Source organism: Podarcis vaucheri (genome assembly GCF_965113315.1).
Source record: "Podarcis vaucheri genome assembly, chromosome: 10".
NCBI lineage: Eukaryota > Metazoa > Chordata > Lepidosauria > Squamata > Lacertidae > Podarcis > Podarcis vaucheri.
This window is the reverse complement of record NC_138748.1, coordinates 21088163-21113222: the sequence shown is the minus strand read 5'-3', so window position 1 is coordinate 21113222 and position 25060 is coordinate 21088163. Positions and strand designations below refer to the sequence as shown.

The 25060-nt window shown below is 39.5% G+C and overlaps 1 protein-coding gene across 9 annotated transcripts in view; it reads left to right on the top strand.

The window, feature by feature from the left end:
* Positions 1 to 25060, top strand: part of FOXP2 (forkhead box P2) — a 339779-nt gene that overhangs the window by 279577 nt on the left and 35142 nt on the right. For 7 of the 9 annotated variants that reach the window (XR_014223814.1, XM_082239660.1, XM_082239662.1 and 4 more), the window contains 5 exons: positions 1292 to 1505; positions 3917 to 4021; positions 11395 to 11451; positions 20918 to 21005; positions 23202 to 23285. Coding sequence is in view for 8 of the 9 variants with exons in the window: in XM_082239660.1 (XP_082095786.1) it covers positions 1292 to 1505; positions 3917 to 4021; positions 11395 to 11451; positions 20918 to 21005; positions 23202 to 23285 (548 nt within the window). In the remaining variant the exon portion in view is untranslated. The remainder of the gene's footprint in view (positions 1 to 1291; positions 1506 to 3916; positions 4022 to 11394; positions 11452 to 20917; positions 21006 to 23201; positions 23286 to 25060) is intronic. The other 2 variants (XM_082239659.1, XM_082239658.1) reach the window with 1 other exon arrangement.

Sequence of the window (25060 nt, the reverse complement as noted above, 5' to 3'; positions counted from 1 at the left end):
TGTGCAAAAAAAAAAAAAAAAAAGTTTGTGTCTTTCTGATGCAACTAATCCTGCCAAGCTATGAGGGAACAGTAATAAAATTCGACAATAGTTTTTGGGTGGAAAGTCATGATTAATGACATCTACTGAAATGATTAAAAGAAATCACTTTTACATTCTTTGACCTTACTTAGCACTATTGACATGAAATTAACTATAAGTAAAAAATTCTTCCTCCCAAAGCAATTAAAATAATAATTTCTACCTTAATAATGGATATGAAATATTTTGCCCTTGGTAATCTAGCCCAAGCTGCAAGGAACCACACAGCATTTTAATTTTTCATCAAGCCTTTTTTTTGGAGATGGCCAGATTTTTTTATTTTTTAAAAAGTTGATCAGATCTCTTTCATTCATAATGGCATCTACTTTGATCAAAGGGGTGATGTGTATTCTGCTATACCAACTTAAGATCCTGTTCCTGTGGGCTTCTGTTAACTCCATACCTTCCACCTCCTTGTAAGGTTTATAGAGGAATGTGGCAAAGTGCTTTTAAATTGTTCCAATGCAAGTGTCTGAAAAGAATTGGTATGGAGCATTTGGAGCTGGGGCTCTTGAACTGTTGTCCTTTTCCAAATGTTTATCTTCCATAAATTATTTGCTTATTGCAATTCGGATATTAAGTAGGAGCAGCTAATATATGACTATGTATTTGCATGAGCTATTTGCAGGATGTTAGTTGAGATTCCCTCCTGGTTTGGGATCCCATGCATATCTAACATGGCTTGAGTTTATTCCCCTGAGTTACATTTTTTTCTGTAAAGAGCTGATTAATACTTACATCTTTGTTGTAACCCGATATATTTTTTTCTGCTTCCCCTTATGTTTTTGATAAAGCAGTACTTTTAAATAACTTTGTGAACTTTGGGTGTATTTAGCCATGTTTTGGAATCAAGGAATTGATTCTGCAGGCAATGAACATCTCATCCACCCTAATACCTGTTTTTTTCAAACAGTAGTTACCAGTTGTTGGTTGTACCTTGTTCCCTTTGATATTTGAACAAATGTTTTGAGAGAAGGCATATTACGTAAGCTGGTGACCCTTAATTGACTGTTGGTAACCCCAAAAGGAAAAGCAGCCAAATTTACTGTGTGCCAATAAGAAGTAAAATTAAATTGTGTTTTACTATATGTTGATTGTGCTGGAAAAACTGCATCACCTTCATTGTTGGCATTAATCCATTAATAACACTGAGCTCATTATATGAACCTCTTGCTTTGCTATATTATTGGAGCTCTCTTTCATTTTATAGCTGGCTTAAGTCCTGCTGAGATTCAGCAGTTATGGAAAGAAGTTACTGGAGTTCACAGTATGGAAGACAATGGCATTAAGCATGGAGGGCTAGACCTCACTACTAACAATTCCTCTTCTACTACCTCCTCTACCACTTCCAAAGCATCGCCACCAATAACTCATCATTCCATAGTGAATGGACAGTCATCAGTTCTAAATGCAAGACGAGACAGGTAATGAGATTTGCTTTTTCCTCTGTCATGAAAGTGCTTTCTTCATAGTTATGCTTCACACAATAATTTCAGTATTGAGCATGATGAGTTGCTTTGAATATGATTCAGGAAAATTGTTGATTAACCACAAAGAGAATAAACATAAACTTCCCAGTCCCAGAGTTAGGAGATTTGTTACTGAACATTGACTACAATATTTTCCGGGTAGCACACTCTCTTATGCAATCCCATACATTTCTACTCTGAAGTAAGTCCCACTGAGTTAAGTGGAGCTTACTCTGAGGTAAGTGCATATAGGATTGCAGATATTAAGTGGCGAACATGGAAGGTAGATTTCACCAACTAGAATACAGCAGCCTTATTTATTTTATTACAACATTTCTGTCTCTCCTTTCCTCCCTGGAGTTCAGGGCTGCATCCCTGGTTTCCAGCACACATACACCCAATTTTATCCTGACAGCAACTCTGTGGGCTGAGTGTGTGGACCAAGCTCACCCAATGAGCTTCATGGCACATGGAATTGAAACTTGGTCTCCCTGAACCCTCCAATTGCTATACTACACTGGCTCTTTTTTCATGTAGGCAAGGCTTGTCCAAGAGGTATGTACAAGCCATGCTAAAAGCAGTGGAAGTCCTAGCATTTGGTGGATTGGTGCCAATACAGAATGGTGTGCTGTTGGTGGTAAATGGCCAGCCATTGTTCATTTCCGGACTATAAATAGTTTGTGGACATTGAGTTATATTCAGAGGCACCTACTCTGCCTGAGGAAGTATCTTCTGATGGGGGATGCTCCTCTGAATCCAATCCATTTCTCCAATCCATTGAATTTAATTAACCAAAACGTTTCATTCATTTCTGTGGAATTTAAGTTACAGTCTTAAGCACGCTTGCTAGGGAGTCCCACTGAACTCGGTGGGACTTTCTTCTGATTAACCTTGCTGAGGATTGCACTGTCAGTCGTAAAGAAGTTTATCAGAAATTGGAGGCCATCTTACTTGTGAGCCAACCCATCAGAGCAAAGGTGGTTACACTGAGAGATTGTTGAAGATAAGAACCTCTGGTTATGCATGCTTCAGTTTACAAGCTCCGCTAACCCGGAAGTAATTGCTCCTGGTTGCGAACTTTGCCCCAGGATGCGAGCGGAAGTCGGGCACCGGAGGCGCCATTAGCGAAAGCGTGCCTCAGGATAAGAACGGTTTCAGCTTAAGAACAGACCTCTGGAATGAATTAAGTTTGTAACCAGAGGTACCACTGTATTCCATATGCAATCAAAGGAGGTTTTTTTAAGTTGTTTTAGGAACTAAGGGAGCTGCCTTGCATAGACCATTGGCCCAACCAGTTCAGTATTGTCTGTAGCTCCAGCTGTGGGTCTCCAGCTGTTTTTGGGCTACAACTCCCATCACTCCTAGTTAGCAGGACCAGTGGTCATGGATGATGAGAACTGTAGTAAAAAAACCAGCTGGAGACCCAAGTTTGGGAAACACTGGTCTAAACTGAGTGGCAGTGACATGCCAGACAAAAGACATTGCCTGCCCTCCCAGGGGATTCTGGGGATTGAAACTGGGACCTTCTACATGCAAAGCAAAACACTGAGCTATAGCTTCCCCCATACACTGTTTTGCAGAGGGTGTAATTAGAATTTGTGGGTTGCCTCTATCATTTTCTTTAAGCTTCCATAATATTACCTTTCATTATTTTAAAATGATAACATCCAGAGGTAATTTTCATTTTGGCATTTCAATTAAGGTTGCTAGTTGATGATACGTCAAAGGCAGGGGTTGATTTTTCTGGAACAGAGAGCCAAACTGCAGCATTGTGGAGGGGAAAAAAGAAATTGTCACTGACAATTACCCAAGCAACTGACTTTCTCCCTCCAAAAAAAACTGAATCCAACATATAGTTGTTTGGATAAACAACATCAAGCAACTTGTGAGAACACTGCCCTGGGATAAAAAACATTAGTTAAGACTGCAGACCCCTGTATATTGATTTTATGAGTAAAAAGTAAAGAAAAAACATGCAGAAACATTTGTAAGTCTCTGCTGGCCATCTTACATACTTCTCAGGAAGAACTGATCCATTCTGGATTATTTATTTATTTATGTATGTGTTTAGAGGGGGGAGGAATGCTAAGTTGAGGTCATATGGCAAAATTAGCATACTGTAACATACAGTCATTTTTTTCATCCTTTATTAACCGTCATCTTTGGCTCTATTCCTTCTCTAATTAGAACATCATCTATCCTTGGCAGTTGAACTATTCAGCAGAACGATTATATTTTTCTGACTGCTCTGAGCTGAATTGACCTGTTTTGACCTGTTTGTCACTGATCATAACCTGGCAGGCACTAGAAGCCTCCTACTATTATGGCTTTTGAGATGAATTTGATGCCGTGTTCTTTTGCCACAGCTCATCACACGAGGAGACTGGAGCCTCTCATACTCTCTATGGCCATGGAGTTTGCAAGTGGCCTGGATGTGAAAGTATTTGTGAAGATTTTGGACAATTTTTAAAGTAAGTTGGGGCTTTTTTATGATGCAGTAAACAGAGTTGAGTAGGCATACAGATAATCCAGTAAAACTCAGCCATAAAGTTATCGGATGTTTATGGCTTATGTGCCAAAACACCAGATCAAGCCAACTGGAGAGGATAGAATCATTAGCTTTCCTTTCATGTTAAATCATTTCTTCGGGCTTTTTAGTGGCATGGTGCTTACCTGACCCCTTTGCCAAAATGTAACCTCAGAGCATCTGTAAAGTGCCTTTTGATAAAATAATGAACAGGAAAAAAATACATGCAACTGTGTGTGTTGGCATGTAATCTGTAGAAAGAAATGTGCCTCTTTAGGCTGTCCTTTTGTAGCAATAATTCGCAGTCATGAGAGCACTTATTCCTGAGTGAACCCGGTGATTTCAGTATAGCTTACAAAAGGGTCACATCTCAAGTACCGATTCATGGGCTCCGAGCCAAAGTTCTTTGGAGGTTCCATAGCACTCATGGAGCTCCAGAAGGAGCAGGCTTCCCGCGAAGGTTCACGTGCAAATCTTTCCAAACGCTAAGCCCATGGAAAAACCTCCACTTACACAGGAGTGGGAGTGAGGAGACTGGATAAAGTTAGATTTCAATTTATATGCTGCTTTCCACAAGGAAATTACACTCAAGGTGGATTTCAGTACACAAAACAACCCAGCAGTAAAAACAGCAGATGATCAAGCTTATCAATTTCAGTCAAAAGAGTCACAGCAAGAAGAGTCCCTGGATCAGGCATAGAACTGTATAACCAGACCAAGAGCCTGTGACCTTCACTGCAGCCACCCTCCCCACACATAACGTGTGTGAGAGAGGTTGCAGTGGTTTTTTTCTTGTTTGTTTAAAAAGTCCACATTACACAGCTTCCCCATGCCACACTGAAGTCTGTTTTTACATATCCCCTAAGTCTAAATGAGCACCTTACCATGTGGCAAAGTGTGAAGGCTTGCCGCTACTTAGAAAGGTGAAAAATCCTCTCCATCTTCTGGCATGTTTAATTCAGAATGCAGCCAATAACTGTGCGACACTTGCAAAATAAACTGTGAAAAAGTGGGGCGTGGCACCTTAAAATTAAAAAGTATCCAGTTATTACAGTGAGTATCATAAACCAAGTTTGTGGCAATTTTGTAGCATTTTCATTCTGCGAGGACTTGAGGGGGGCTGAGCCCAAACGGCGTGATCTCTCATAGGAGAGGTGCACAGGGCTATAGTGTACAAAGAGTCCTAATGGAACGTTATAGATAGGTTTATATAGATGAGTAACTTCACAAGCTGAGGCTCTTATGTTGTCATGGTGCAGCTAACAGGGTGAATGAACTGCTTCATGCTTCATCAACAATTAAGTTAATTAGCTCATTTGAAATTGTGCTGCTTTGTTGCCAGGATGTTGGTAGAAACATCAGAAAGGCCTGTTTACAAATGGTATAGAACCAGACTATGTAGAAACAGCAGCTTCACAACAAGACAAAGACGCACCACATGTCTTTATAAGAAAACTATAATATTATTTTTTTGTATCTGAATGCTTACATTGAATATATATACTCATCTATTTCAGAGTAGATTATGTTTGCTTTCCTACTTCATTTTACTTTTTTGTGGAGAATAGGTTTTAGGTGTACTTTAAAGAGTACTTTTACAGATTTTTGCCCAATTTTAGAAGAATACACTTGATCTGTACGATTTCTGTTTGTAGATTAAAGAGGTTACTGTTTGCGTGTGGGATTTATATAAGCTGCTAGAAATTATTCCATGCGAAAATAACCTACATACTGCATATATTGTTCTAGGCATAATTGATACCAAGAATTCTAGCCAACTTAGCTGCAGCCTTTAGCTCTCCAAGCAAAACTAATTTTTATAAATACTTCCATCTTTCCAGAGTCTAGTGATGTTAATGTTTCTCTCACTGCTTTCACAGTTGTTTTGTAGGTCCCTGGTTTTATAATGCACAGTCCCTGGAAACACTTTGATTAACAGTAATGTAGTTCTTCTATATATATCATCGTTCCCAATTTTTCTAAACTGTGTGACCCATTCAAGGGAACATCCTGAATATTCTTGGGTCAGGCCAAGAGGCTGCAGATTCTGTCCTGTAGCCTAAGCCTATCAAATGTGCTTCCCTTTCCCATATGCGCCCTTCCATACCACCTGTTTGATAATGTCCCTGTAACTGGGAGCTAGGGCAATACCTGGTTTTCAACATTGCAATAGATCACCAGCTAAACATCACTATATATCACAATGTCTGAAATAAGGATGGAACGTTGTAGAGGCACTGACTGGCTTCACGGGTTTTTCCACATTGTGATTTTTGCATAACGCATACAAACACACACCATGATTTGTGTCATATTGCCAGGTCAGAAATTATGGACTTCAAACTGGTTTTGGACAGTATATTGCCCAGCCCTAACACACATCATGATTCGTGATATATTGCCAAGTCAAAAATTATGAAACCGATATCACGAGATGGACTTAAAACTGGTTTTGGATGATACATTGATATATCACCCAGCCCTACTGGGAGCTGCTTTGGGCTGCAAAGGCAGGGGGCAGTTACCCACACCTCATGCACTATATACCACCCAGAAGCCATGACATTTGCTCTACACCCAACAGAAATGCCACTTGAGACCATTGTTGTAGACGTCTTTTAGACAGAAATACAAAGTCACAGAGATGTAAACTTCAGCTACTTTCATTTGAAATACTGTGTTGCGGTAGTCTTAAAGGCTGAATCCCCTTGCCTTTAGCCCCCTTAGTATTCTTCTGTGCTCACACTGCAAAGCCCCATTTCAATTAAAAACCTTTTATTTCAATTCAACTTCAACTTTTAGACCCAAAGAATGACTATTTTTTTTCCAATCCATTAACTTTATAGGGGATGACAGAACTAATGGCAGTAGTTTTCGAGACCTTGCTCTTAGTCTAATCTGTGTAAGAATGCTGTACGTTCTGACTAGGAACAGTGTGGTACTTGTTAATAGAGCTAATGCAAGTATACTGTACTGAAATAAAATATTCATAAGGAATGCTACCCAAATCTAGTTGTGTGTCTATTTCTGCAGTATTCTTGTGACAAATTTGAAGTGGTCTCTGATATATAAGGTGAACTCTAACTTGTGTTCAGAAACCAGTTTAAGTTGATGCCTTCGTGCTTCATCTTTTTTTCCTTTCTTTTACAATAATAATAATAATAAGCTGTGCTGAGGCATTTGAGGAGGAGGATTAAGACAGAAAACACAGTGGCTTTGCTTCATTTTTTTAATAATAGAAAGGATTTGGAGTGAAGTGAAGAATAATTTACAGAATATGACTTATAGCCATGAAAGGTTTTTTATATATCTTAGTTTTTGTCCCTCCAGAAGTCAGTATGTTGATGATAAATATAAATTATACTTCTCTGCGCTGAGGTGTTTAGAATTTTGAAAATTCCACCTTGCATACAATCGAAAAGATTAATGAGATTAATATTACTTGCCTGTTATTTTCAAACAAGCATAGCTGTCTTTCCACATAATGTCATATCAGACAGACACACTGCCATGCAGTTCCATACTTTTGATATCATGAAGCTTGGATGGATATTCCCAGCCTTGAGAAGTTTTGGGGTGATTTTCAGCCTTGATGAAGTCGTGTAAAATTACAGTTACTCATGTGCATCTGATCCACTGAACAAAAGCAATTCTGTAAAATTAATTCTTTCTGGCAGAGAAAAGCATCAAATTTTAAAGTCAGGTCAGAAAATATTATTGCACAACTGCAGAGAGAACAATTATTGAGCAGAATACTGAGCAATGAAGAAAAGTGATTAAAAGACTGCCAAAAATGTTTAAGAATTTGTTTGGAATTTTACTATAAAACAGGTGTTGACAGAAGCTAACCATTTTGCTGGTTGCCAGGCAAGGAGCCCCAAAGATCACTAAAAGCATTTAATAGTAGTTCTTCATTACTGTCTTATAAATGTCAGAGCGTAATAACATATGACAAAACTTTGGTGTATTTTGTCTGCAAAACTAATTATCATTCCATTGGTCCTAAGTCAGTTTGAGTGTAGATGGATTTGACTTTTAGAGCTTTAAATCAAAAGGTTTACACTATAGCATTCCAGCCAGCAGACAAGCGTACTTTAACCTGCATGCAGCAGACGCCAGCGAAACAAAACATGATCTACCGTACAAAGACAGGCAATGTTTTCCTCTATAGAGACAGAATTGTTAGTTTTGAGGAAAGGGAAGGGTGGAAAGAATGCTACAGAAGAAGACAGGGCAGTTTACCAACAAGACCCTCAAAGGGGGCAGCTCAATGCAACAGAAAGACTAATATAATTTAATTAGGTAGCAAACTTCATATGTGCTTTTCTTTTAATCCAGAGAGAGAGAAAGTTTGAAATAGATTGTTGCTATACCCTTACTCACATCTTGTGTCGATTAGCTTTGGCTTTGACTAGTCTGCCTGGTTCCAAAATTATGACCTCAAAAAGGCATTATTTGAACTTGTCAGGATGTTGTTTCTTGGGGTGACAGTGCCATCATCCTTCAGAACGAAGACATCTGACACAATCTGCTAAATGAATAGTGACATGCATTGAATAGTGGCACACACACAAATACATTTTGTATTTAAACTCCTGTCAGTGTTTAAACATTAAAGCTCACTGCAAAATAAATCATACACTACTGATGGGCAAGTGAAACACGTTGCTAAAACCGTCTCTGACGCTTCAGGATTTAAAGTCGACCCCAGTTTTTCTCTTCAGAAATCAGATAATTTGCAATGAATTCAAGATTCTAATGTCAAAATTCATTTAATAGTTTGTACTATTTCAGGGTAAGCTGGCACATACTGTGTTATTCCCTAAAACCTATGGGAGATTGGTAGACAAATGGAAGCAGGTCATTTTTATACTTTTTTGTTTTTGGTCAGGCTCCATCAAAAAAATTTTTTCCTAATTGTTTCCTTAGAAATTTGACTGCATATTTATATTTTTCCATGTGCAAGTCTGGCAAGCCTGCACACAGATTCATGCAGTTTTGAAAGAACATCAGTCGACCACATCATTTATTCCATTTTGAAAACAAAAATCAATATACCTATAAAGTGACCCATAAATTAGAACTGGCTCACACAATGTTTGTTCAGTGCTGCCTTTCTGAAGGCACCCTTTGCATTTTCCCCTCACCTCTCTGTTTGAACTGCAGTCACAGTAAGAGGCTCATTAGGGGACATTAGGGACTGAGGCTCACCAGAATTCCAGCGCTTGCTTTGCTCTTATTAATGCATAGTAGAGTAGAATGCATTTAAATATTTCATAGGCATTCAGTAATTTGTGTGTAATCGCCTTGTTAGCAGACCAGTAGAAGTAGAACAGGTCTGTGAAATGGTGTTGGTGATTGCATGGGTAATTTACAGACCTTTGCCATCAGAAAGAGCATTATTGGGGGCTAGAATGAAGCTGTGAAAAAGAACCAGCAATAAGTCAGAGTGGGGGGAAAAAACTTAATAAAGGTTTTGTAACAAGCATCTTCAGGGATAACAACCCACTTGGTTCTTTTTGAAGCAGCTATAATTTATGACATATGCAATATATCAAATGCATAAGATAGTATTATGGAGCATTCATATGAAAAGGGTATTTGCAACATTAGTTCCAACTTCCTGCAAGGGACATGATTAAATGATTAATGAAATGTCCCTTTGCATATGCATTTTGAAACAGCAATTAGGCACTGACTGAGAAAATCCACCAATCCTCTCATTTTTCAGTATTATCTCATTCTTGATTTATAAATCATAGAGAATTTTTGAACAGCAATATGTACCTGAGATGGTTGTAAAAAGCATAAAAGAGAATAATTTGAGTGTAAAATAGTAATAAATACATGAATTCATAATTTAATGTTAATTTCTAGCCTATTTATTTAGTCCCCTTGCATTGTGTTTATATCCAGCACTGTTTCTGTACTTTGATTGGCATAATTAAGACGGGGAAATGAATAGGCCCCATTATTTTACATATCACTGGTAAACAATAGCAAGGAAAGGAGAAGAGAGATGTGGCAGAGGTATGTATGTGTTTTTCAAGTTCTCAGTAATCCACTGGAGGCTGTTCTATAAATGATCATTGAAGGGCTGCAAGCTAGCCTATAATTACAGGAAAGAAAGTGGCAGCTCTGGCATTTCATAACTATGTGTCCTCAAAGTGCTTTGTGAGTTTGTCACCAATGATAATTTAGATAGAAGCTCATTACTGAACATCACAACACTTTAAAAACCTTTCGCCTTCATACAGGAGAATAAAGGACTATTTTAATGGCAAGGTTCTTTTGTGTTCCGCTGAAAAATTCAATCAAGACGAAACCTCATTGACTATTATTGTAGTCTACAGTCGCTAGCCTAATAAAAGCAGCACAGATAAATTGAATAGGTCTCTGAGACTTGAGCACATAAATGCAAACATTTTGCTGGTTTTTAGTTCTTTAAATATACAGAGATGAATTGGAACGAAAAATCTAAACACATTTTTGCCCCGATCCAGCTAGATCACAATGTATGCAGATGTCGGTTTCTTTATGTGTGAATCACATCACTGGATTGGAAGCCTCACATGCACTTTCCATCTCTAATCCACAAGCTGGTACTCTGCATATGGAACCCTTATTTAAACGCCAAGATCCCTGGGATTAAAGAGGCGAAGGTGGTGGTGCTGTGTTCAGTCCCCCTTCTCATATGCTTTGTATACAGGAGGCCCCAAATTCATTCTTTGGAATCTCCAGGTAGGGGTGGGAAAGCCCCACCCTGTCCGAAAATCTAGAGAGCTGCTGCCTGTCCATGTAGTCAGTGTTACACCAACCAAGGCAGTTTCACTACCCCTTTTATATCCCCAAACCCACTTAGTGTGGTTTTAGCTTTTTAAATAGGGTTCTGTGCGCATATCATTGGATTAGAGTCTTAGAGCGCACTTTTCCAGTAGTGTCTGAAGTAGAAATGCATTCATCAGGTATTGTTATGCTATTTCTAGTTGTCACTCCTGGGTTGTGTACAGGACAATCATTTCACAATAACAGTGGGAGTGCCTTCTTCCCCCAGAAATAGTGTGGTCATATTAGATATGTGGGAGCCTCACACCTGGGCGGTACGGGGAGATGTTTGTTTATTTCTTAATTCCTTATTTCAGCTTCTTCTCCATGTTCCATGCAATGCAGCAGACTAGTGAAAATGATTGCAAGCATATTCTGGGCTACTCACATTCACTCCTAAGGGGTTCTAAGAAAGAGAAAGAGAAATGTTCTTGAATGGTGAGGTATTTCTGAGAGGGAGAGGTAGCATACTGCTCTTTTTTCTTTTTAAAGGACTACCTGTGTGAATATGTGGATAAAGACCCATCCTTTCATGTTCGTAAATCCAAGGTAAAAAAACCACCCTCTCTAAAACAAAACTGCTCCAGAAATGGGAGGGGAGAAAGTATTCCTCAAAATGGGCACTGTCCAACAGGAGTCCATGACAAGTGCACCAACACTTATTCACATTGACGGCAGCGGAGCTTGTTGATCTGCTGGCTACTAGTTTCAGTATTTCCAAATCGCTGCTTTAAGCGCTACGGAAACTTGAAGAATCCGTTTGACCAGGGACCTTGCAAGACGGAAAGCCAAAGCATACATGCTGCGAGTACAATGCCACTTGCAAAATATATCCACCCAACAGCCCATTAGCAGGGTTGTAAACAAATTTAGAATACTCTGAACCAGGGGTAGGCAAACTAAGGCCCAGGGGCCAGATCCGGCCCAATCGCCTTCTAAATCCGGCCTGCTGATGGTCCGGGAATCGGAGTGTTTTTACATGAGTAGAATGTGTCCTTTTATTTTAAATGCACCTCTGGGTTATTTGTGGGGCCTGCCTGGTGTTTTTACATATGCAGAATGTGTGGTTTTATTTAAAATGCACCTCTGGGTTATTTGTGGAGCATAGGAATCCGTTCACACACACACACACACACGCAAATGTAGTCTGGCCCCCCACAAGGTCTGAGGGTCAGTGGACCGGCCCCCTGCTGAAAAAGTTTGCTGACCCCTGGGACTTTCCCATTCCCCAAAGTGGGCCTGTCAAATGCGGTATTGTCAATTTTTAGAATGGAAAACTTTGATTCTGACCAGATGCTGTGTTGTCTGTGATAAACAAGATAGAAATTAATATTGGGCTACTTCCAAACACAACAGCAGTTCGGTGTTCTTTCTCATTACTGAATATAATGTTATGTTCTAAAGGGGTTCACCTTCTACTTATTTATGTGAATAAACCAATAAGTATGCTTACACAGGGATCAGAGCTACCAGACACACACGAAGCAACTGAAAAATTAACACGCTGCATCTGAGGAGTTAATTAACAGAAATGTGCATCTTGTAAGAAAGATGACAAGGGATGTAATATAGCCACTTTCAATTGAAACTTAAATTTAATGGAATGGGCATGATTGTGACATATGTTTGTTCGATCTGTTACCGTACAGCCTGAATCCATATTTGCCAAGGACAAAAGGTCTCACCCCCGCCCCAGCCATCACCTCCCTGAAAATTCAAACCCCATATGGATACTTTTCAGATCTGCTCTGGAGTGTTGAGGGACCCCCCAGAACACATTTAGGGGGCATGTGGGGAGAGGGAGGGGCAACCCTCTTGCACAGTCAGAAGTCTATACACTAATGGAACTGCTTTTTTAGACACTACTCAGTATCTCAAATCTTCCATGTAGCTATTGTCAGTACACAACTCTAGCCTGCAGGTTCCAGTGTCTCCTCTCAACCAATCCTCTCTGTCCTCTGTGTGTACAAATATTTTTCAAACAGTTTTAAGGATTCAGGACTCATGTGCTTGAGTTTTCTGAGTATTGCATGCTACATGCACTATCTATGCAAGGCAGGGTACTTTTAATCCAAAAGAATGAATAAAGAAAGGTCTGTTGTAGTAACAAATACTACCCATAGCTGAGATGCTTGAGGAATTTAATTTCTGCAAATTTCTGTGTGAAGTGCCCCAGTTTGCATCTCCCAGACTAGTGTATGGTTTGGCCCATAAAATCCTTTGGATTTTGCACTTCCTTGAATTCTTCTCAGCCAAATACTGCACCAAAATGCATTAAAATGTGTGTCTTAGGAGAGAAACATATTTGGAAATGCACACATGGAGGTCAAATGCATATTTAAATATATATTATTGGATATATTAATTATGTATCTACCGGTAAATAGAGATTTTCATGCTGATGTTAAAAATGGAGCTTATTGCAGAAACAGAACAAAAAAAGACTTAGAGATGAACACATGTAAAATTAACACTGACTGGAATTAGGTTGATCGATCCCTAGTTAAAAACAAATGATAATTATTATAGAATACAGTTAAGTACCATCTTTAATTTCAATGTGTTTTGTACAGTTCTAACTGTTCCTTCAAAAGTGAGGAGTCAAGTCTTTCAAATTTTATATATGCTTATTTTAAGCATGGGGAAAGTTAGTTTCAAGCTATAAACATTTGTTAGAAAAATCACTATAAAAGGATTTCCAGCAAACTTTGGTTACTTGTAAGAGAAGTAACTATAGTTTGTGATCCTCTCTGGTTAGAATATGTTTAGGTTATTTTTTTATTTTTTTAGTGCTCATTAAAGTGAGGCTCAGAATAGTACTGCCTGGAGTTGAACTTAGTTCAGACAGGTTCTGTTTCAATTCCCCCACAGACCACTGCCAGGGTACCTCTGCCCTGACCTTTGGCATTCTGCTATTTTAGTCCTGGGATTCTTCTAAGCAGAGACTGACAAGAGTACCAAGTTACACAGGGGTTAATTGAAATGGCTAGGTGTCCACTGGAAACTTAACTGAAAGTAAATCCACTCTAACTTCCGTTGATGCAAGTTCCTTTTGTTTCAAGCCAATATAGATTCTCTCTACTAAAGTCTAGCATCCTGCTTACTCTCTAGTACATCCTCACAACTAATCTTCTGTGTTCTCTACCTTTTCTTAACAATGTTACCTATATCTTACAAATGTGGATCTTCTTGCAATTGATATTTCTGCAAATATAATTCGATCTGTGTGTGGATATCTGTTTAGCTAGCGCTTGGTTTATTTAAAAAGGGCGGCAGGGACTAGCCTGTTCTGAAGACACCTAAAACACCTTTTTCCTAATTCCAACACATGAGCAGGCTGGCTATTCTTGTTTCACATTCTCAGAGGCACTCTTTCATTTGTGACTTTGGTTGCCTTTGACATTCCCAAACAGATTCTGGAGGTTCCAGTGATACCAGATTCTGGAGGTTGACTCAAATCTGGCAATGTGCTTATCAGATGTTATTTATAGAAACATTTTACAAGTTTATGACCTTGTTTTTGCAAATAGCTCCACTTCGACCACCTCATTCCAACGTTCTCCCTTGGTTGGGAAAACATCTAGCAAGACTCACTGGGTTTTCAGTAACATTGACATCTAGCAAAATAACATATTAAATGAACAAGGTTCGAATCCTCAGCTTGTTTACTTCTCAATAGACCCATTATAGTTGTAGCTCCATTCCGGAATATGTGTTGTAGATAGTTATATTATAACTAGCTGTATGGATGACTTCTCATGACAAGAATCAACCTGTCATAGACATGAGCTTCAGAAAATATCCTCAATTTCCCAATTGTTCCCTGAAAATAATGTATCTGCAGACTTGAGGTGATATCCAACTAAGTTATACTCAGAGTTGACCCACTGAAATCAATGGACTTAAATTACTACTGTTATTGATTGTGGATATCACCATTGATATTTCACACTGGATATCACCATTGATGTTTTACAATTCTCTCCCAAGTAAAGTTTAGCAGGATGTTGCTGACTCTGGCTTGACATCCCCTAGCTTCAGAACCAACACAGGTCACATGTAAGCTATTCTGCACATTGACTGGATATCCCTAAGCATGAGCACATGGGCCTGTGTCCCAAATTTATTTCTGAGTTGCTGCAAATTAATCCTCTCCATCTCACTCAGGCTACAAAAGAGGTGTTTGGGCCAGTGCCAGATTAAACCCTGTGGAGACCTCTAGGCAGTTGAAATCTCAGGGGGGGGGGGCATCGCAAATTATCGCCTATTACGTTTTTGAGCACACTAACTCACAGAAAGCTTCATATCTGGAGGTTTCTTGTGCATGTGCTCTATTGGGATAACATTGATCTAAGAAAACTTGATTGTAATTTTATTTCAAGATCAGATCAATATTGTTTTGAACCGTTGTTGCAGGGCCCCTAAAAGACCCATAGATCGGTGCCTGCTCTGCCTATTTTGTCATCTGACACTGTCCTTGGCCTTCACCTAGGGGCCTGCTGGGGCTCTTTCTTTGAGCTTATAATTCCCACCCATGGACTTCCTGTTGGGGTGGAGCCTCAGTTCTTGTATTCACTTACTGGCTGATGGCTCAGGACTGTACCTTGAGTGCAGTGGCAGCACTATTGAAGTGGAGGATGTCCTCTGAATGCATCTACCTCCAGAGCCAAAGAGCAAGGGAAGTGCAGCCAGATGATCATGGGAAAGAAATGTTTCTGTTTCTGTTCCGCTAGCTAATAATAGTAACAACAGCAGCAAAAACAATAGATGGGAGAGGTGACCCATCTGCTGAGGTGGAGGAGTGGTTGCTGCTTTCTGCACACATCTGCATACAAAGAAAGATGTGGAACAGTCTTTGTGTGTGTACAAGAGCCTTTCTTCCCCAGTCCAGTTTCCTACAAAAGTACCCATAAGAAATTAAGCCCCACTCAGATGAAACAGAATGTTTATGATTTTGTTGGTTGGTTGGTTTGAAATACTGCCCTTCACAGGGCACTTTACACTATAAAAACACAAAATACTAAACACAACAACGAGAGTGTTTAAAAACCATGTGCCATTTCAAAGCCTTTGGCTGCTACACATACTGCAGGCTGATCCAATAGAATCAATCATAGAACTGTAGAGTTGGGAGGGATCTCAAGGGTCATCTTGTCCAGCCACCTGAAATGCAGGAATCTCAACTAAAGCATCCATGATAGATGGCCATCCAACCTGTGCTTAAAGACCTCCATGGAAGGAGAGTCCACAATCAAGCCTACAGCACCCGGTATTCCCAGGTGGTCTCCCATCCAAGTACTAACCAGGCCTGACCCTACTTAGCTTCTGGGATCAGACGTGTTCAGGGTGGTATGGCTATAGACAAGAAAACCTTTGTTTAGTGTGCCTTTTTTTTTTTTGCTGGGTCTTTCTTCATTACTTTCTACCTATTTTCCTATGTATTTTCTTCCTGTTGCTTGTTCTTGCTGGGTCTCCTTCCATCTTCTCACCCCTGCCCCTACTTTGGTTCTGTTCTTTCTTCTTCTAATTTTCCTTCATAGCACCAACCAGTATAGAGGTTCTTCCTCTTCCCTGAAAATCAGGCGTGTGTGTGTGTGTGTGTGTATGTGCAAGGAAGAGGCGGCAGTGGAATGTGCTGAGCCTTGGGTGAAAGTCTGCTCAGAAATAGGTTCCATTGAGTTCAGTGGTGAAGGCTGCTTTAGAGCTATTCCAATAAAGGTGCTGTTTTTCTCTTGACCCCCACTTGATTCTTCTCAGATTCCATTGTATGTTAGAATCATAGAATAGAATCATAGAGTTGGAAGAGACCACAAGGGCCATCGAGTCCAACCCCCTGCCAAGCAGGGGGTTCTCAAGAGCCAGTCTTCCTTCAGGACTTGACGGTCTTATCAGTCTTATCACTTCTGGTCTTGTCACACAGACACCCACAAATAATTAAGGGGTGGGCTTTTGAAAAAGTGATCCCACATATTATATGACATTAAAAACATCAGAGCTGAGTTGAGATTGTTAGATATATGGAGCCAAATTTATGTTTCATTATAAAGCCAAAACATATTTAGGTATATTGGGAATATTACACTTTAGTTGTGCCCTTTTCAGGATGAACTCAAGGCAGAATACAACCCACTCCACTTACCATCACAAAAAACCCAGCGCAGTAGCTTAGGTTGAGAGGGAAGGTGTAAGTCCATATTCACCCACTGAGCTTCATGCTTGAGAGGGAACTTGAAGCCAGGTCTGCCCTTTCCAAGCTTAGCACTGTATCTACAAGCCACTGGACTATATTGGCCCTCAATCAACTTGTTATATAGATGACAGCATAAAAAGGCCATTTTAGCCTATTACGCTTCTTAAAGTCTGCTTTCTCTGGAGACCACTGCAAGCAAAGCTACAAGCAGATTAGTGTGGTTCTGTTAAGAGGCTTCTGGGCATTTGCTTACTGGAGAGAAGCTACAAAAGTTTGTTGTTTGTGCATAATTGTACTGGCACATTTAGAGCCAGTATGGTGTAGTGGTTAAGAGCGGTAGTCTCATAATCTGGGGAACCGGGTTCGCGTCTCCGCTCCTCCACATGCAGCTGCTGGGTGACCTTGGGCCAGTCACACTTCTCTGAAGTCTCTCAGCCCCACTCACCTCACAGAGTGTTTGTTGTGGGGGAGGAAGGGAAAGGAGAATGTTAGCTGCTTTGAGACTCCTTAAAGGGAGTGAAAGGCGGGATATCAAATCCAAACTCTTCTTCTTCTTCTTCTCTGCATTACATTGCATTTCAGCATTATACAACATTATATATTAAGTTTTGCTTTGATACCGTAAGTCTTCTGTGGCTGTGTTTACTTCTTTTGTCACTTGCTTTGCTAACATTGTCATTTAAGGGATGTAGTGCAGCTGTCAAATTTCTTGTAGAGATTTATGACTCCAACATGCATCACACATACATGAGTATACAAAGTATTGAATACTGGGGGCAATAGTTTCTCATCCATACCTATGTTTCATCTGTCTATATGTTTTAGTCATTTTTATTTAAAAACTGATGCCCATATTTATTAGATTCAAAATCACCCTGCCATATTTATTTGGAAATCTGAGAATAATTTGGATTTGTATCACATTAACCCTCCAACTGCTAAGATCTTAATTACAATAATAAATCATAGGCATAGTTTAAAAATATCTGTAAAGTGCAGACCAGACTTCTGTGATGTGTCACACAGCAAATTAATACATCAATTAACTTTCTATCTGTTTACTGTAATTTCGAGATCAGTCATTAGACCATGATTAACCATAAAAAATAAAAAATAAACTGTTTTACACAGCTGGTTGTTCTTGAAGCATTACACCTGCTTCTAGAAGGAAATTATGATTTTACTCAGAAGCTTGAGAAAGCAAGTAAGTGAAATTGTCTGTTTTCATTTGTAGACAAGGCCACTTGCGATTTTTTAAATACCAACTTTCCAGGGAGAAATCTCAACATGGTAAGAGTTTTGGACTCTCATGCCTGTCCCAGGAATGGATTATGAAGTCAGGGAGATTCCACATTCAGATGAACACAGTATAGCACAGTTGTTTTGTTACTTTAAGAAGTTGAGCCAAACCAATGGGCCATCTAGCTCAGTATTGTCCACATCAGAGATTCTCAAACTTTCTACCTTCAGGGCCCACCTGAGTTGACTGAAAATTGCCGAGACCCACCAGTCACGAAATGGGAGGCAGAGTTTAACATTATCTGCTGGCGATCACTGCAACACTTTCTACAGTGTGGTGTAGTGGTTAAGAGCGGTAGTCACGTAATCTGGTGAACCGGGTTCGTGTCTCCGCTCCTCCACATGCAGCTGCTGGGTGACCTTGGGCCAGTCACACTTCTGTGAAGTCTCTCAGCCCCACTCACCTCACAGAGTGTTTGTTGTGGGGGAGGAAGGGAAAGGAGAATGTTAGCCGCTTTGAGACTCCTGAAGGGGAGTGAAAGGCGGGATATCAAATCCAAACTCTTCTTCTTCTTCTTCTTCTAATTTAGCTTTGGAAATTGCTAATTCCACAGCTCAGCTTTCCTCAAGCAGATATTTGTTTAAGTATTGTGACTCGGCCTCCCCATTTTAGGCAGAATTTGGTGATCCAGAGGCTCTAAGTGGAAAAGGCTGCTTCTTTTATCGTTTTAGTTTCCTACCCCCAGTGCTATTTTTCTAGAAAAATAGGTTCTGTAACTCACCCTGAACGCCTGCCTTGTTCTCTTAGAATGGCAATGGCACCCACCTGAGAGGTGCCGGAACTGAGTTCCAGCAAGTTCCTGCTGAAAAAAAGCCCTGCCTCTGGAAGTATTTTTTACTCAACCCCAGTTAATTTCTTCTTATACTATCCTTTCATACTCAACTTGTACTTTACCTCTGCCCTACCCCCAGCTGTAAATTTCTTTAATCCATCCTCTCTGGTCCTTTTGCATGCACATCTTCTTATAACATCACTCTTCTCTTAGCCCCTTCCTTTCTATTCCCAAATTGTCTATTAGTTAATATTAATAGTAAATATTAAATGTTTATCTCTCTAATTTCTTTCAGTGGAACCTTTGGCCCTTCCCCCAGTAGTCAGGGAGGCAGCATTGCTCACCAGGCTTCCTAATACTGAGTGTTACTGCTGTTTACTGAGAGATGGAGGGGCGAGGGATTGAGGGTGGGTGATGCAGGCATAGTGGTGCAGCCAGTCCAGTACCATTACAGTGTGCTCCCTACCATATTGCCTTTCTTCCTCTCAGTGACCAGCCGCAATGCTTGCTATTGGGAAGTTAGGTAAGTAATGCCGCAGCGGTTGCCACTGTGCTCAAGACTATTATTGGCTTAAGATTTCTCCCTAGAAAGCCAAATATAAATTACTAAATATACTGCTGTATAATATCTGACCTCTTCCATCATTTCAGATCAAAACAATCTCCATTGCTATATTTAAAAAAACCTCCATTGGTCTCTGTTCTTCCTTTAATCCCTTTTCTCTAAAGCAACCCAAGAAAATAAGCCTCATCATACAGTTCAGTTTTCATTGCTTTGCACCACTCATTTAAATAGGCATTTTTGCCAAATTCAGGAGGATTAAGGCAGTTGTAGAGAACCCGTAGCCCTCCTGATTTTGTTGGACATCAACTGCCATCAGTCCTAGCCAGCATAGCCAGCAGTCAGTGATGACAGACATTGGAGTCCAACGTCTAGAGTGCCACATTTTTGTCATTTAGAGATGTCTTTGCGACACTGCACAGTTCCTGGCATAGTTACCTAACCATTTAGCAGTTGACACAACTCTACTCTGTAATGGTGGCGGTGGAAAGAGCAGCAATTGAACTCATGGTTTTAGGCCTGCTTGAAGATAATGGTGTGAGAAGCCAATGAGGGATTATGTTGAAATAATGTAGAATTCCTATTTAGGCATGTTGTAGTGCTACCGTTCTCACAGGTGAGACATGAGAGGGATGATACGATATATAAAATAAATGTGAGATCTTTCTTGACACTTGCACATTTTCATACACCTCCTATCTGTGTCACATAGCCCAGTGATGAGACAGAGGTTTGTATCTAAGTGTAGACACATTGAAATTAATGGACTTAAATTAGTCATGGCCATGAATTTCAATGGGAATCCAATGTGTCGAACTAGCGTTGGATACAATTCAGAATGTCCATTTGCCTAATTCAAAATAGGGGGCTTTGTATACAGCCGCTAGTGACACTTCCACAACTCAAAACTCTATTAATGTCCATCCAGTGGTGCTCTGTGGCTGTTTGGTAGAAGAAACAGCTTCTGTCATTCCCAGTTACCATTGCAGTTTTGGATGAGAGGGCAATCCTGTTGTGTCTGTTGCTTCTTAGGTTGAGTCGCTTGAATTAGTCTATGACTACCTCTCTGATAAATGAAAACTCCCTTTCTCTGTTAATAGCTAGGCCGGGCTGGGGGCAAAAAGTAAGGTTCAGGGGATTTATAACAGCCTCCTAATGTTGAGTTGTTTTTATTCTGTCTTCTTTTACTAGGCACCTTAATAATGAACATGCACTGGATGACAGAAGCACTGCTCAGTGTCGGGTGCAAATGCAGGTGGTTCAGCAATTAGAAATACAGGTTTGGGAAAATCTTCTAGAAATCTTTGACTTCCTTGAAGAAATGTGATTTGTTCTGAACTGATGCTTATTAATGAGAATTCATAATTTACTATTACTTATAAGTTCTGACTTATTGTTTTATAAATTTATTTTATGAATTATAACAATCATACACAGACTGTTAGTGTTTGGGAGCATATGCCTTTTCACATTATCACTTTTGTCACATGGCGCCTCTCCCGATGGTGCTTTTTTGGTCAACTGTGAGCAGTAGCTATCCACAGCACAAATGGCACAAACCCAAAGTATATATTCTGTATAGGTTGCTAACTTTAAGTGCAACAAGGAAGGATTTGGTGCAAGTGAGAGCTGAGTGGACTGGACAGTAGACCAGTCAGTACCCTAAACTTAGGAAGAATTTGGATGACTTTGGGGGGAAGTTAGATTGCCCAAATTTCAAGAACATCAGACAAAACTTCAGGCAAATTTCAGATGTCTGCAATTTCCTGCGTTATATATGCTTAAGGTGGTCTGGCAGAATTAGGTTTAACAATTTCATCTGTGTAGCACAGGCCCCAAAATAGTGGCACATTTAAATGTAATTCGTCTAATTTAATTTGCAAGTTTACCTCCTCCCATTTCTTCCAATACAACTTCTAAGGTCCACCAAAAATATCCTCTTAATGAGGCTATCTGTATGGCGCATTCAGATAGCAAGGGCAAGGGCTGCCCTCAGTGAGTGACTTCCTCTTAACACGAGACTCACTGAAATCTAAGCCAGAATCATTATAACGTCTGGCTACTTGGACTCGCCTTCAAGTTCACAGCCAAGTGGGAAATTGAATATTTTACTGGTGGGGAGCTTGCTTTAGTTACCTATCCCAAACCTTTGGAAAGGGTGAGCTCTCTCTCTCTCTCTCTCTCTGTATACATATACATATGCACACAGAGACATTTGAAATTACTGCATGTTTCTTCTTTATACTTTTTTCTGGGTCTAACAGAAAATGTAACCCTTCATCTTTATGAATTTGGCTGAAAAACAAGTTTTAAAGATTAAGCTTTGAGATTTGACTCTCAAAGGCATATTAATTGTTTTTAGTGTATTCAAATTAACCTTTCTAGAATACTACTCTTAACGTCTTTATCTTTGTGCATGATACCTTTTTTGTCTTTGTTTGTTATTATGGTGTGTATTTTTTGTGTTTTTATATTGTAATCCGCCATGTGATCTTCAGATAAAGGGTAGGAATTTAAAAAATAAATTGATGATGGTGGTGGTAATGATAGTTTTGGGAAGTTTTTAAAAACTTGCATGGTTATTCATTTCTGTGTTTTAAATAACTGGGTGCTCTTGGAATCAGAAACTATAAAGATTCTTTCGTTGAGTGCTGTGAAAAATCAATTGAGAATTGATTATAACAAAACAAAAAAAGGTGGGTGGGTGGGTGTAAATAACCCTGATACGTTTTCTGAAGCATGTTGAAAGGTTTCTTAAGCAGCTGTTTACCATTTATAAAAAGGTTCCGCTGTGATGCGAAAGGCCGAACAGAGTTTCTGCTTGCAGGGTGACCAATTATGAGTCCCCCCCCCCTTTTGTGTGACTGATAGAAAAGTAAGGTCCATCAGTTGTAATGAGACCCAGTGCAGTGTAGATGTCGGCTTAGTGGCAGAGTTCAGCATTTCACACTGCCTGGTCCCTGTCACTCTATTGAATTAGATTGATGATGGCAGATTGCAGGGGGCACTAACTGGACCTCGGTGGGAATGGATGAAGTGTGCAGACAATCCTGGCAGGCACTGTGCTACAAGGACCCCTTCACCCCTTCACAGTTGTTGGCACTAGTCCATTGCTATCAGTGTCCACAGGATTTTTAAAGAGCCACTATGGGCCGCCTAATTTATGGTCCTGGTAACTTGTTACTGTCAAGGCAATGGTGACCTCAATTCTCTTATTGACAAAAAGATGAAGTATTATTTGTTTTCCCTGACCTTTTAAACACGAGGAGGAAAGCTATAGGTGGGCCTCTCCCCCGACCCCCAGAATTGCCAAAGTTGCCTTTCTTTGTACATACGTTGCTGCTCACATATAAGGATTTGATATGCAGGAACCATTACCCTACAACAGCCTCCAATGATAAGATGGAGCAGACGAAATAAAATAGCTGTATTAGTCATTTCTAAAATGCTTCTGATCTCACTCTTTCTTTAACAGCTTTCTAAAGAACGGGAACGTCTTCAGGCAATGATGACCCACTTGCACATGCGACCCTCGGAGCCCAAGCCATCTCCAAAACCTGTAAGTGCATATTGCTTTATAAACAGTAAATAGGCCCGTGAATGTAACAGACTAAGAAAATGAACAATTTAGTGACAGTTGGAAAACAATGAGTATGATGAAAAATATGGCAATAAAATGAAGGTAAAATGCAATAGCTTGTCAAATTGTATGTTTCTTTAAAAGTAATGCTATCTTTTACAAAATCTATCCAATCTGCGCCATAGGTGACACTAAACAAAGTACACCTATAAGTGCACAAATCACTGCCTTGCTGCCGAAGCTAGAAAGAATATCTTCTTTGAGATAGTCTTACAGATATTAAAAAGAAAGCTATTTTGAAAAACTTGAAGTTCAGTTGACTCAGTAGTAGTAAAGGGGAAAAGTTAGAGGGGTAGCTCAGTATAGATCAGTCACAAGGGTACACATACAAAAAAATGATTTTTTTGTGGTTAACTCTTCCACTTAATGTATAAATTCCCAAACATTGCTCTTTTTGTTTGTGTCAGTAAAAACATTGCTATAGGCAGGTGAGGCCTTCACCTGGCACTGATACTTGCAAGGCCTCCACTTTTAACTTAATCTCGTGAGCTATGACACTGTGTTACTTGTCTATGCTTGGAAACAGAAGGCTATATGGTAACTTTTTATAAACAGCCAATTTAAACATCTGGGTATTACACATACATGCTATGCCATTCTTTCATAAGGATACTTGAGAGCTTGAAGGGTCCAAGTCTGAAAAACTCAGAAAATGTAGGTGAAAGCAATAAGATATTAAAAAAAACAACCACATTTGTATATCACACCCCGTTAATAAGTCCATTAAAGGATGGAATAGTCTGTCACTTGTGTTTCCAGAGCTGTGAACTTCAAAGATTTTTGTTCGAGGGTCTACTTTGCAACTTGATGAGTGAAAAAGAGTTGGCATTTGTTAATCTTCCACTTCAGGGTTTCACAGGCTGGGTACATTTTTATTTTTGCAAATATGAGTCTTAACTAAAATTCCTGCTATTTTACCACCTTGTTTCCTTTCATAAATTGCTTATTGCCCCCCGTGCAAGTTTAGTGTTTAGCATTTGACATGTACACTATTTATATATTTCTACTTTCCCCCCATTTTTTTTCTTTTTTACTATTCTTAAGCATAATTCTCCTATTCTTAAGCATCTTGACTTAGGTTCCAAATGGTTGTTAACTGTGTAGAAGATGCTTTGCAGAATTCATTTGCATTACCTAATAATTTTAACCCCAAATGAGCTGAAGTCACTCCAAATTTTGGGAATATCCTTTCTTTACTGTTGTGACTGCCTCATTCCAATAATATTATTTTTATCATTGCTTTCTATAGTATAATGTAGATAATCACATGACAGAATAATTGTCTCATAAATCCATCAGGAATCTGCAGCTTGTTCTTTTCCAATTAATTATTCAATCAGTAAATTTTTTAAAACTCCAGCAGCATGGTTACATCTACACTAATAAAGAATTTTCAGCCTATAATCCAAAACAGAACCTGAATGAATAATGTAATTGAAGTATTACATTACATAAACCACACATGAAAGAATTGCTAATTGCGTTTGATGGTGGGCAATTAATACAGAATCTTAGATGAGCGATTTAAAATGAAACCACAGTTTAAAGTTCCCTTTGGAGCCAGATATATCTGAAGTGGTGAACTGTACTACTGGCCTCAAATTGGTTTGATAGAAGAGTGGTCAATACAAAAAAAAAAAACACCCTAAAATTTATACACTGTACAAAAGAAGCTTCAAAATTGATATGATAGT